The sequence below is a fragment of the Myotis brandtii genome, unplaced genomic scaffold, assembly GCF_000412655.1.
Source record: "Myotis brandtii unplaced genomic scaffold, ASM41265v1 scaffold484, whole genome shotgun sequence".
Taxonomy (NCBI): Eukaryota; Metazoa; Chordata; class Mammalia; order Chiroptera; family Vespertilionidae; genus Myotis; species Myotis brandtii.
The window spans coordinates 977,903-991,018 of NW_005368491.1; the positions used below are offsets into that span (position 1 = coordinate 977,903).

Consider the following 13,116-nt stretch of genomic DNA (forward strand, 5'->3'; position numbering starts at 1 on the left):
CGATCCAGGGCAGAAGTCAAGATAAGCTGGGTTTGAATTTCTTCCTAATAAACATTGTTAGGAGCCAGAGCATTTAACTATTTAGGCAAAAATAAAAAAAGGTAGAGGTTTTCATTAAGAACATATCTTTCTTTCACCAGGTTTTTACTATTTCTCATTGTTCTCTTCTGAAATGTATGTCATATATCGATTTAAGAAGGAGTGGCACAAAAAAATTTTGAGACGAATTGTACTCTTAAATATTTTGTTTAGCCAGTTCCAACAACATCCAACCATGTCTGACTGCGGGGTTAGACTTGGGTGTTTTGGTAACAGGGTGGCTTTAAATGATCCGCATCTTCTCCAGCTCTTGTCTGGATGGTTCTTTTCCTGCTTGTACCCCGGATCCTTTAGCGGGAATTCTGCCCAGCAGTGAGGAGAACCCTGAAAAGAGTGATGGAGATCCTATCTATTCTCCCCCTCGTTTCTGTCAGAGGAAGAGCCAGGCCTTTAGCGTGGACCTGGTGGGCACGTGATCCGATTCTTATGATGTCAGACTTCCTGTGGGTCCCGTCTTTCCTCTGCTCTGTGTCTGTCCCCTCGGGACACAGGACACTCCACCCCCCGCAGGGCATGTGTATTGATTGCCATTCCTCTTGCCTAGATGTGGCTCACTCATGCCTCCTCTAAGATGTGCTCGAATATCGTTTTCCCCACGAGGACAGCCCGGTTAAAATTGCAGCCTGCTACGCCCTCCCCTAATCTTGAGCTCTTTCTCATCTCAATTTCTTTTCAGAATGTTCCCATATATTGTTATCCTGTTTATTGTTAAATATCTCCTCCCAGTAGAATACAAACGTTCTGAAGGCAGGAGGCTTTTCATTGTGTGTGTGTGTGTGTGTGTGTGTGTGTGTGTTCATTGATACACCCCCAACATCAAGGACAAGGCCTCAGACACAGTGGACGGAGATGAACTTCTCTACAGTGCGCGAGTGCAATGAGGCAGCCGTGGAGGGTGCATCTTTAACGAGCAGAGGTGTCTCTCCAGAGGGCACGTGGCACCATTGTTGTCAGAGTGCCCAGTGGCAGACACAGCCCGGTGACGGCGGTAGGTGGGGAGAGGCTTAAACTACGCGGGGTAAGTTCTTGTCACACCGTTCATGGAGCCACGGGAGCCGCCTTCCCAGGAGACAGCGGGACTCCTTCACTGCTCTGCGAGGTGTTGTGGCAGCGCCTTCTGCCTCAAGGTGACCGCGTCTGCCGCTCTGCCAGGGGCCGTTACAAAACACCGAAGTCAGGATTCATGGAGGGAGAGTGGTCTGGGCAGGGAACAGAAGTAGCGGAGTGAGAGCAGCTCAGTCCCGTGGTTCCCACATTGGAATGTGTGGAGCGGGCAGTGGGGTTTAGAGCAGGGCTGTGAGAAACAGCCCCTGGCAACTGGCCGAGAAGTTTTCAGGTGGCCAATCAGATACTGCGTCTCAGCGCTCACCAGGGGCCAGGCTGCCAAAGAAAATAGACTTCGCATGAGTGCTATGTACTCACACCCTGTCATCTCACATCACATCGCAAGGGTAAAGGCAGGGAAGGGCCCTGGAAAAAGCCCGATGCCAAGTTGCTGGGGAAAGACACCAGGTTCTCCTGTTTACAGCAGAAGGAGCGGGAGTGCACAAGATGCAGCCCCACTACGCACCGTCCCCGGTGGCTCTGATCCACGGTGGACACGCACGTACCCCACTTGGTGACACAGTGCAAGGACCGTCCCCTGGGTCTGAAATACAGAAACGGGGGGGGGCATTTCTGGGGACCATTGATGTATAGCAGCTTAAACGGGACTTAGGAATAGACATCAAGCCTGGACCCGGGAAAGATGTCCCCTCACAGACCACTGACCCAGCACCGACTGGGAGGGCCCTTTACCTCCCAGAAAGGGAAGCCCAGGTTTGAGGAGGGTGGCGGGGGTGACAGGCTGCACAGAATGGCCTTTTCCAACAGCTTGGGTGGGTGTTGAGTTTTAGATTTAACTTGGGAAACGTAAAGATTTAGGGGCGATTAAAGCACTGGAATGACCGTAGCAGCAAACATCCTCCCTACCAAGAAGCAGGGACAGCGACTGCGGTGTCTGGGCGGCTTGGAGGAGACGGGATGGGATGCCCACCGGCCTCTACTGGGAACCCAGCAGGAGCCAGAGGATCAGAGCACGTGGGTAGACAGTCGCTCGTAAAGGATGCTGGGAGGGGAGAAGAGGCTGCTGATGGAGCAGTGGGGAAGCAAGACTGCGAGCCATTAGTTCAGAAGTGAAGGTTTAAAATGTTAAAACATCTTATACCGTATATTCGAGATCCTAAAAAGGTAAAACCTCACCCATGTGGAGGCAAAGTTTACTCATCACAGATCTTCATCTGCTCTCTATAGCATCCTCTTAAAGTGCCCTGGCTAGTTGATAACAACTTTCTGCCTACTGGTCGGTTGTCATGGAAACCTACATCGACACCCACTCTCCTCATCTGCACTTGGCTTGAGGTGTGTGTCAGTGGCGGGGGAAGGCTTTTGTTAGGGAGAAACCCATGGGGACTCTCCGTGCTTCTCAGTTCAGAGCCCTCACAGATCCTTTTATAAACACAAGGCAAGTGTCAAAGCACGTTTTTCCTCGTTGGGGCCTCCATCGTGTCGGGCCAGTGCTCGGTCATCATTGACAGGCCCCCGGTTCATCCAGGGGAGATAGAGAAACCAGAGGCAGGTCTTTGAGGGCTGGGTGGCCTGTGTGTCTGCAGTCCTGGTGCTAGGATCCCCCACCAGTCCTTTTAGTGGTTTGTGCAGAACGGGAAGGCTCCCCTTTAAGCTCCCCTTTGCGCTGTGCATGGGTTACCATGCACCTGTGATGGACCCCCCAGTTCTTATGGGACGGAGGGGACTAACCCCGTTAACCTGACCTTCTGACCTTCGGGTAGTCGGGGAGTCTGGCATTGACATAGCCCTGGCAATGTGAAGGGATGAGTGGAACAGTCATGCCTGTTCTTGTCTTAGTCTGTTGTGGGCACCCATAACAAAGTACCATAGACTGGGAGGCTTAAACACAAAGAAATTATTTTCTCAAGTTGCACCATGCACCTGCGATGGACCCCCCAGTTCTTATGGAATGGAGGGGACTAACCCCGTTAACCTGACCTTCTGAATTTCAGGCAGTCGGGGAGTTCTGGCATTGACATAGCCCTTGCAATGTGAAGGGATGAGTGGAACAGTCATGCATGTTCTTAGTCTGTTGTGGGCACCTATAACAAAGTACCATAGACTGGGAGGCTTAAACACAAGTTCATCTTCTCTCAGTTCTGGAATCTAGAAGTCCAAGATCAAGGTCCGGCCTGTTTGGTTTCTGGTGAAAGCTCTCCTCCTGGCGGGCAGAAACCCGCTCTCTTCTCACAAGGCCTTTCCTTTGAGCCTGCAGGAGGAGAGCCAGCTCTCTGGTCTCTCTTCTTAGAAGGACACTAACTCCATTGGATCAGGGCCCCACCCTGTGGCCTCATCAAACCTTAATTGCATCTGTAAGGCCCTGTTTCAAACACAGGCACAAGGGGGTTTCAAGATTTGAAGGGACAAAATTCAATTCCTGGCATTTCTCAATCTTTTTTTTTTTTAATACCCATTATTCCTTCATCCCGTGTGCACTTTGTTTTGCATGGGATGGGGCAGGGTGGTGCGTGTCCTTTTCCTTTATGGTTGACATTGTTGAGGAGGGAGAGAGGAGCAGGCCCCGGGTGAGGGCCCTGCTCTGGGGGCCCAGCTTTGCTCTCTGGTTCCCCACACCCACCAGACATGAAAGCCGGAGCTCCCGTGCCGTGGGCCCCGTAAATGCCTCTGAGAGGGCGGCTTCGGGGTGCTGCTCGCCCTGGCGTCCCCTCCCACCCTCACTGGATCGGGGACCTCCTCTTCCTCTTGCGTGCTGGCTTCCGAGTTCATCATCGCAGCTCAGAATATCCTTCTCATACTCTCCCCACCATTTTTAGCTGTTGTGATCTGAATGCTCTTTCGGGAACCCTGGCTGTGCTTCTGGCAATGGAAGGCCGTGTCCTCGCTGGTTTTAAGACATTCACATCATTTTTCTGTGTTTCCTTCTCACATCCGCAGAACTTCGTGGTCCTGGAAGAAACTCATTGTGATTGTGCGCCAATTACTTATTTGTTTTTTCCCACCTCAGTCTTCTGGCCTCTCTTTTTTTAAATGACTGCCTAGTAATTGGACAAAATGTATGTAAACAGCTGATTACATGGGTTTGTTGGAGATAATTTTTCTCATTGGCATACACCTGTGCAGGAAGCAACAAAAGCACATTTAAGAATGAAATGATAATTTTGTTTACACTGTGTGTGTGTGTGTGTTTTCTACTAGGCTGCCACACAGAACAATGATAGCGGCTCCAGCGGGGTTTCCCTGAGGCTGTTGCATGGACACGTGTACAGCGGCGTGGAGACTTTGGGGAAGGAGCTCTTCCTGTACTTTGGGCCGAAAGCTTTACGGTAAGATAAACCCGTGCAGCACATCTTAACCTCTATGTTTCAAGCTGGGGAGAAGGCTTCTCGTGCAGTGTGCGGGTGTCACGCTGACTCATGTAGAAAGTGCTCCACTTTTAAGGGGGCTCTAATGGAGGAGGCTGGGAGTCCATCATGGAAAGCAGTGCGCAGCAGCAGAGGAAAGTGTGATGTCATCGCTACTCGGAGCGCTGGGCTGTTTATTTCTTTTCTTAAAAACCAAGGGGCTCCGAGGACTTCCCAAGCGATACTAGAGCAGCACAGCCCGGCGTGTTCTTATCCGAACTCCCTACGCAGCTCTCGCCCCCTCTCTGTTCACCAAGTGTTTGTTGCATTAGCGACATCAGCCTCTGGATGTTTATGACAGCTCCTCGCTTGGTTTCAATGGTTCTCTAGATTTTTATATTTCCCCCCCTGCTTTCTTTCTCGGAAGCCTGGGACAGAGCTGGAAACTTATTTGTAGAATTCAGAAACTGTTCCCGGAGGTAAGAGGCTCCCCACTGTTCCACGGGGGCCCGTGGAAATTCACTGCTGTTTTGCTGACACAGGCCACGCAATCTGCTGCCTCGGTTGCCTTAATAATAAAAAGGTTGAAATGTAGGTAATTGCCTCTTCACTTCTGCAGAAAAAGAAAAAAGGCCCCTGGGTGAACCTGCCTGTCTAATCCAGGTCTAGCAAACACAGCCTTCGCCATTGCAGACCGTAACGATGGGCACTGCTTCCTTGAATGTTTTTCCCGTTTCTTTAAGGTATTGAGCAGTTTTTATCATAAAAGAAAAGTCCTCTGACTAACCCCCAGGCTTCCCACTGCAGGTCCATAATGGGCGAGAAGTGGTGATGCGTGACTGTGATGAGATAGTTGGAGACTGTAGGATTGATACTCCTGCATCTGGTCTCCCGCATGCTTGGAGGCCTTCTGCATTTATGTCACTGCCCGTCCTTGGACGTGTTCGCCGTGGTCAGCAGCTGCTGTCCCTGGACAACATTGTCACTTCCCACCTGGAGTTGATAAGATCAGCTCAGGCGCCGGGTTCTGCAGAGCTCCCTGCTGTGGGCTGCCTTATCGTCCGGGCTGGGTGATGGAACACTCCCGGCTGTGAGCGAGTAGGACACAACGGAGTCCCTGTAAGATCGGCTGAGAGCATTGACATGTTATTGATTCTCTAGTGTAAGGTGCAGGTTTATTTCCAGAGGGCAGAGGGCGAGACGCAGGTCTGATCCAGGGCTCCCCGCCGGGCTGATAAGGGGGAGTCTTTTCTAGTGCAGGGCCATCCGCAAGCGGACAAGGGCAATCGCCTCTTCACACTGGGCCCAAGGGCGCCATCCCTGGAGAGGGTGAGTCTCGGGATCCGTGGGGAGGAGTGTGGCGGCGGCTGCCTTTCATTCCCTGCAGCCTCAACGACTACAGTGGGGCCTTGACTTACAAGTGTCCTGACTAACGAGTTTTTTGAGATACCAGCTGTCTCTCAGCCGATTTTTTGCATTGAGTTAACAGAGTAATTTGAGTTAACGAGCTCGGTCTTGGAACAAATTAAACTGGTAAGTCAAGGCCCCACTGTATTTGATCAATTCAAGATCAACAGCAGATCAGGTGTTGGAATATGAACTGAGCCTCCTAAAATCAACGGTAGCCCCGTTCACAGTGGAAGTTAAAGAAATGCACGCCCGGCCCAAACTTCTTGGGAGAATGGATGGCTCTGTGACGGAAATGTGCTAGTTGCATGAGGCTGCAGGCGGGAGCGGGAGACAGACATGCGGGCCTCCCTTTGGACTTCTGTTTTCCACCCACCAGCGGCCTGCAGTTCCGAGAGCTCACGGCCGGAAGCGGGCGTAATGCCTGCGTACAGGTTCCCCTGAAGGCGGTGCATCTTTGCACAATTAAAATTGCCCGTGCATTTGAGGGCATCGGACAGGGCAGGCCCCGCATCTTCCTGGGGTTCGTTTGTTGCGAATCTAGATTAGAGGCAATGCCCTCTGTGAGGACAGTGCAGTGTAATGTATGCGCTTCAGGAAGATACAGATCAGAGAGGGAGTATTTCTCTTGCTGAGAAATGTACCGTAGCGCTCAGGTGCTTGTAACAGCCCCGCAGAAACTGCGAATTACTTCATACACACTTGCTTTAGCTGTGCAGTTGTGGTATGTGTGGCTAATACCCACACCTCTGAACACTCCCAGGCGCTCTTCATCTATAACAAACAAAAGCCGTTTTCAATGTTTTGTTGTGCGTGTAACAAATGCTCATGAGAGCAAACTGAGAACTAAAGAACCAACACATTTACACATTCACTGTCCCACTGCCAGGTGTAATCCCTGTGAACCGTGCGTGCACACACTGCCAGTGTGGGGTGCGCGTACAGTACATCTGTCAGTCCGCCCGCCCAGACAACGCCCACCCTACAAGCTGCGGCTGGCAATCAACATGAACACAGCTGTTACATCTTGCACCCACATTTAAAGGATATATTTTTTTAATGACTCTCTGTTTCCAGCACACTTTGCTATTTCCAGGTTGTGATGGGTATGACTGATGGTTCGCAATTATCACAGCCACTCAGAAACTATATCTGAATATTTGAGAGGCCTTGCCATCGCAGAGAAGCTTTCTACATGATCGATTTTGTAATTTATCGCCGTCTAAGTGATATGGTCCTCTAGACAGACAGGCAAGAGCTCAAGTGGCAGTTCTCTTCAGCGCGCTAAAAAGTTCTTATGGAACTCCTCAGATGCTGCTTATAAAAGTGACCATCTCTAGACCCATGGTCGGCAAACTGCGGCTCGCGAGCCACATGCGGCTCTTTGGCCCCTTGAGTGTGCCTCTTCCTAAGCCTTAGGAGTACCCTAATTAAGTTAATAACAATGTACCTACCTATATAATTTAAGTTTAAAAAATTTGGCTCTCAAAAGAAATTTCAATCATTGTACTGTTGTTATTTGGCTCTGTTGACTAATGAGTTTGCCGACCACTGATCTAGACATAGTGTTTGTAATCTGTAATCTGTAACATGTTAGACAGAAGAGAAGTGTGATAGAGATTCTAACTGAATCCTGTACTCTACATTCATAAACGCCCACTGTCGTCTGTCCAGCATGCCCACTTGTCCCTCAGGGACATTATTCGTCCTGGACACTGGTCGTCTGGCCAGAGTAACCAGCCTTCAAGTTGCATTGAACGTAACCTCACTAACCGTTTCTCTCAGACACCATCTGCTGGGCCAGTCTAAGTTTTTCCCAAGACGTTCTCATCGGGGCTGAGCAGGGTCGTGCTCCCTGTGAGGCAAGAAGCCGGGATGTGACATGAACAGGGAGGTGGCCATGTCGCTGGGCTTGTCAGGAAAAACAGTGCACGGTGCTGGAGAACAAAACCAGCCCACAGGAAGCAGAGGGAGTCTCACTCCACCTGTGCCTGAGGTCCGGCTACACCCCTGCTCCCTGCAGGGGCGACTTCAGCCCTTCCTGAGCGCCTGTGAGTCCCCAACGCCTAAATTGCTTTGAGTTGGGTCCTCGTCACTTGCAATTAAGGAAGCCTACCGTTACCAAAAGGCACCGACTTCCAGTTATGAAATGAGAAAGCCACGGGATGAAGTGCACAGCGTGGTGGCCACGGCGGCAGTTATTAGTGCTGCATGGCGCTTTTGAAAGTTGCTAAGTGAGTGGATCATAAAAGTTCTCATCGAGAGAAAAAAACATTTTTTTGGGTAACTGTGTAAGGTAAGGGGTGTTAGCTAGACTTATTGTGGTGATTATTTTGCCATAGATACAAATATAGAATCATTATGCCATACAACGGAGACTAATAGGATGTTATATGTCAGTCACACCTCAATTTCAAATAAATGTGACTTTTTTCTCCTTGTTAGCATCTCTATCCTAAGTAGAAGCAGACCTACCTTTTTCCTTTTTAACATGGTTAAGACCATATCTTTTTACCTTTTAAACTTTTTTTTAAATTGAATTTAGAGAAAGGAGAAAGGAGAGGGAGAGAGAGAGAGAAAGAGAGAGAGAGCGAGGGAGAGAAACATCAATGTGAGAGTGAAACATTGACCGGTTACCTCCCGCACGCACCCTGGCCAGGGATCAAACCCACAACTTGGGTATGTGCCCCGACTGGGAATCAAACCCCCAACTGTTCCCTGCACAAAATGAAGCGCCAACCAACTGAGCCACACTGGCTGGGCAAGACCATATTTTTTTTTGTTTTGTTTTTTTTGTTTAAGGTATTACAAATAGTAATACATATGTTTCCTTTTTTATCCTCCCAATGACCTCCCCCCCACCTCCCCTACCACCTGGCACTTGCCCTAACCGCTCCCCGCCTCCCCCCAGTGTCTTGCATCTATTGGTTGTGCTTATATGCATGCATACAAGTCCTTCGGTTGATCTCTTACCCCCCCCAACCCTCCCCTAAAAGACCATATCACTTTATAACCTCTTTTTTTAAATTGCCAGCATAAACTACAATCAGTATATGCAACTATTTTATACTCTTAATTATACATAGAACAGGTGTGCCCACTTGGTAGTTTTCATGAGCAGCTGCCTTAGTAGCAGTGCGCAGTGGTCATCAGCATGGGCCTGTGGCAGTGTCCTTGTGTGCGTCCTCAGTGCCTCTCCAGGGTATGCAGAGAGAGGTCCCGGGAAGCATGCGGCTCACATTTCAAATAGGACCAGGTCTTATTTATTGGTCTGTTTTAGGAAGTTGTTTCTAACTAGAGGGAACGTCATTTGGACATAATTCTTATATTAGAACCTCGGTTGCAAGTGACGGATGCCCAACTCAGCCAAGTGCAGTAGTTGCATATTGTAAGAGTCTGGGGTATCGTGTGACCCCTGAAGAGGATGAGCCCGGCTTCAGGGAGAACTGGGAGCAGAGACTAAATGCCTAGAAGACTCCGCAGCTCATGGCTGGTCCTCCCCGACACCTGCCGCGGGTTCCTCTCTGCAGCCAGGCCTCCCGCGGCCCCATCTGTCCACGATGGGAAAATTTCCGTCCACAGGGCAGATCTCTCAAAACTAAAAAGTAGCGGATCTCTCGTGCCCCAAATCCATCAGTTCATCAGGAGCGCTCCGATGGCCCCGGCTCGGGTACCGACGGGACCAGTGGACACAGGTGTCCCTTCCTGAGCCAGCTGTGTCTGCAGAGGGGACAGAGGCCACTCCAGGCCGGGCCCAGTGCCCCTGTTGCCAGGCGTCACGTGCACCCCCAGCTGGGCTGGGGGTGGAGGTTGCTTGAGAGCATCAACAGGTAGGAATAAGGTTCCAATACAATTTTCCTAAACTAGGATATTACAATGAGAACTTTATATATATATATGCTAATTAGACCAGACAGCCAAATGACCTTCCGGACGACCTTCCAGACAACCTTCTGGACAAAGCCAGGGCTGCAAGGGCCAAGCCCCTTGCACGAGTTTTGTGCATCAGGCTTCATATATATATTGATTGATTTCAGAGAGGAAGGGAAAGGGAGATAGAAACATCAGTGATGAGAGAGAATCATTGATCAGCTGCCTCCTGTACACTCCACACTGGGGATCGAGCCTGCAACCCTGACAGGTGCCCTTAGCCAGAATCGAACCCTGGGACCCTTCAGTCTGCAGGTTGATGCTCTGTCCACTGAACCAAACCAGCTAGGGCACAGTGAGGAATCTTGAAAAGCAAATCTAACTCTTGAATGTAAATGTAATATGAGCCTGTGTCCTGGCCCATGAAAGATCAGTCAGTGTGGCCATTGTTACCACAGTTTAGGTGTTTACTGCGCCTGGGACGTTTTCCTGGTACAGACTCTTCTCAGTTTACATTAAAAGGTACTGAACAATAAACACAAAATCTGTTGGTTTATCGGGGCTCAGTTATCACAACATTTAACTATTTAATAAAAAAAGATAAAACATAGTTATTCCAGGCATAGTTCCCCCTAAATTGAATAGATTTATTTAAAAGACCAAAAAAAGACACACTCATTGGATTCAGGGTTCTTGTTGGGGCGACTCCAGCATTTGAATGGCATCTTAACCCTTGAGGTTTTTTTATGTGGCTGCAGCTTCATTATAGAAAGTGATTTAGAATCCACTTTACGAGCCATGCAGCTGAGCAGATTTCAGGCGCGACGGCTCTTGGGCACGGCAGTGCGCACCTTTCGCCGGGTCGAGCCTCCATAAACTAAATCATGGAGTACTTACAGCCGCCCATTTTTCCTGTCAGGAGCTATGGGCATGTAAAATGCACTTATGATTGATCGTAGGGCACACAGAGTTTAAAGCCGGCATTCTTAAAGTTAGCCTGGTTAACCTTGGACCAGACTATAACACAGAGCTTTGGAATTAGAAGCACAGAGCGGTAACATTTGCTGCCAAAAGAGCTATATTTATTAACTCAGCGGAGCTATAAGGAGAAGGATGTGAAAGGCAGAACACCATATTTCATCTTGAGAATGGTTTTTGATCTTCATCAGCAGAGGTCTCACAAAGCCACTTGCCTTTTTCTTTTTTTTTTTTTACGGGACATGCTAATCAATCCTATAAAAACTGAAAGGTTATGAATTTTTTATCACCGCATTGTGGCTTTCAAGTTAACCGTAAATATTTATAAATCCCCCCTTCCCAATACATGTAAAGGTAGGAGAATTGACAACGGTATCTTTTTGACCTGTCTTTTTTTTTTTTTTAATGCTTAAGATTTTGCAGAACATCGTTTCATTGTGTATCCCAAAAGGGGGGGTTGGGGCAAAAAAACGTGTCTCAAACTGTAGATATCTTTTTGGAGTGGGTAAACATTTCCAAGCCACTGTGGCTAGAAATAAGGACTTTGAATGTTAGTGGTTTTGTAGAATTTATAAAAACACAAACTGGAGGCAATTTAAATGTAGCCTCATCTCATCCCCAGCTTTTGAATCTGAGCAAACGCTGAGAGATGCTAGACTCTTCCGTGAATAAAAAATGTTTCATCTCACAAGAAGTAGAACCGGCTAGATTTTCTTGGGCTTATTTTCGGGGCCTTATTCTTTCTCTAAGAATGTATTTGATTTGTGGATGGAAAAACAGATTGTCACATCTTGTAGTTTTTATGAAGGTACAAAGCCATAACGGAAAATGTCAGCTACCGCCGTTGGCCCTTTCGGGGTACCGTCCTGACTAACATTTGTTTGCTTATAATCCAGAAAGTGAAGAGAAGGAACACACATTGGACAGATGATATACTTTCTGCCACTCACAAATGGGTTTGATTTTGTTTCAGGATCCATTTTGGAATGAAAGGCTACGTCAGGATTAATCCACTTGAGTATAAAAATAAAAATGGAATTTCTCCTGTGTTGGAAGTACAGCTCAGCAAGGATTTGATTTGTTTCTTTGACTCGTCGGTAGAACTCAGGTGAAGAATAAAATAAAAGTCTTCCAGCTACGAAACTCTAAAGGTTGGGTCTACAGCTGGTCACATGTGGAAATAAATGAATTTTTAAAAAATGTTTTATAATGGATAAAACCTCATTTTTATTTTATTTTTACATATTTTTATTGATTTCAGAGAGGAACGGAGAGGGAGCAAGAGATAGAAACATTAATGATGAGAGAGAATCATTGATCGGTTGCCTCCTACATGCCCCCTCCTGGGGATGGAGCCCGTAACCCGAACATGTGCCCTGACCGGGAATCGAACCGTGACCTGCTGGTTCATAGTTTGGCGCTCAACCACTGAGCCACACAGGCCGGGCAATACCTCATATTAAAAGAGCCTTCAAATAATATAGTTTGTTAGGGTCTTCATTGCTTGGCTATATAACTTATATCCCAATTAGCATGAAGTGTTATTTCTATCCAAGCTCATTTTAAATGAGACTATGAAGTTGTAACCAGACTTACGATGAATGTGTCTTTCATTCCTTCCTACAGAGACTCAATGGAAAGCCAACAGAGGATAAGAATGATGGAAGAATTGGATGTGTGTTCACCTAAATTTAATTTCTCACGAGCCGAAAGGGAAGTGCGCAAGCAGCAGGGACGGATGCTCTGTGACGTGTTAATGGATCAGCGAGTGCTGCCTGGGGTCGGCAACATCATCAAAAACGAAGCTCTCTTTGACAGTGGCCTCCACCCAGCGGTTAGAGTAGGTTACGAGGATTTTAAAATGCTGTCTCTGTGTTTAAACACTTAAAAGACCAGCATGGAACACTTCCATGTGTAGTGTGGTAACATTCTCCCCAAACAGATCTCATGTCAACCTCTCAATGAGGCCAACCCTGACCACACCATTTAGAATTGCTGTTGTGCCCAGCTGATGTTGCTCAGTGGACAGAGTGTCTGCCTGTGGACCTAAGGGTCCTGGGTTCAATTCCGGTCAAGGGCATGTACCGCGGAGGCAACCAATCGATGTTTCTTTCTGTTGTTCCCTCTCCCTTCCACTCTCTCTAAAAATCAATGGAAAAATATCCTCAGATGAGGATTTAAAAAAAAATCCTATATAATAAAGAGGTAATATGCAAATTAACCCTCACACCCTCACAAAGATGGCTGCCTATGATCAGGCCGGCAAGGGGGTTACTGAGGGACGACCAAATGACTGAACAGCAGGCTGTGTGGGGTGACCAGGCCAGCGGGAGGGGGGGCAGTTGGGGGCAAC

At 48.2% G+C, this 13,116-nt stretch overlaps 1 protein-coding gene across 1 annotated transcript in view; it reads left to right on the plus strand.

Annotated features, from left to right (window-relative positions):
• Positions 1–13,116, plus strand: part of NEIL3 (nei-like DNA glycosylase 3) — a gene marked incomplete at its 5' end in the record, with an annotated part of 36,881 nt that overhangs the window by 4,458 nt on the left and 19,307 nt on the right. Inside the window, 3 exons of the mRNA XM_014547761.1 lie at positions 4,363–4,490; positions 11,737–11,871; positions 12,390–12,603. Coding sequence (XP_014403247.1) covers positions 4,363–4,490; positions 11,737–11,871; positions 12,390–12,603 — 477 coding nt within the window. The remainder of the gene's footprint in view (positions 1–4,362; positions 4,491–11,736; positions 11,872–12,389; positions 12,604–13,116) is intronic.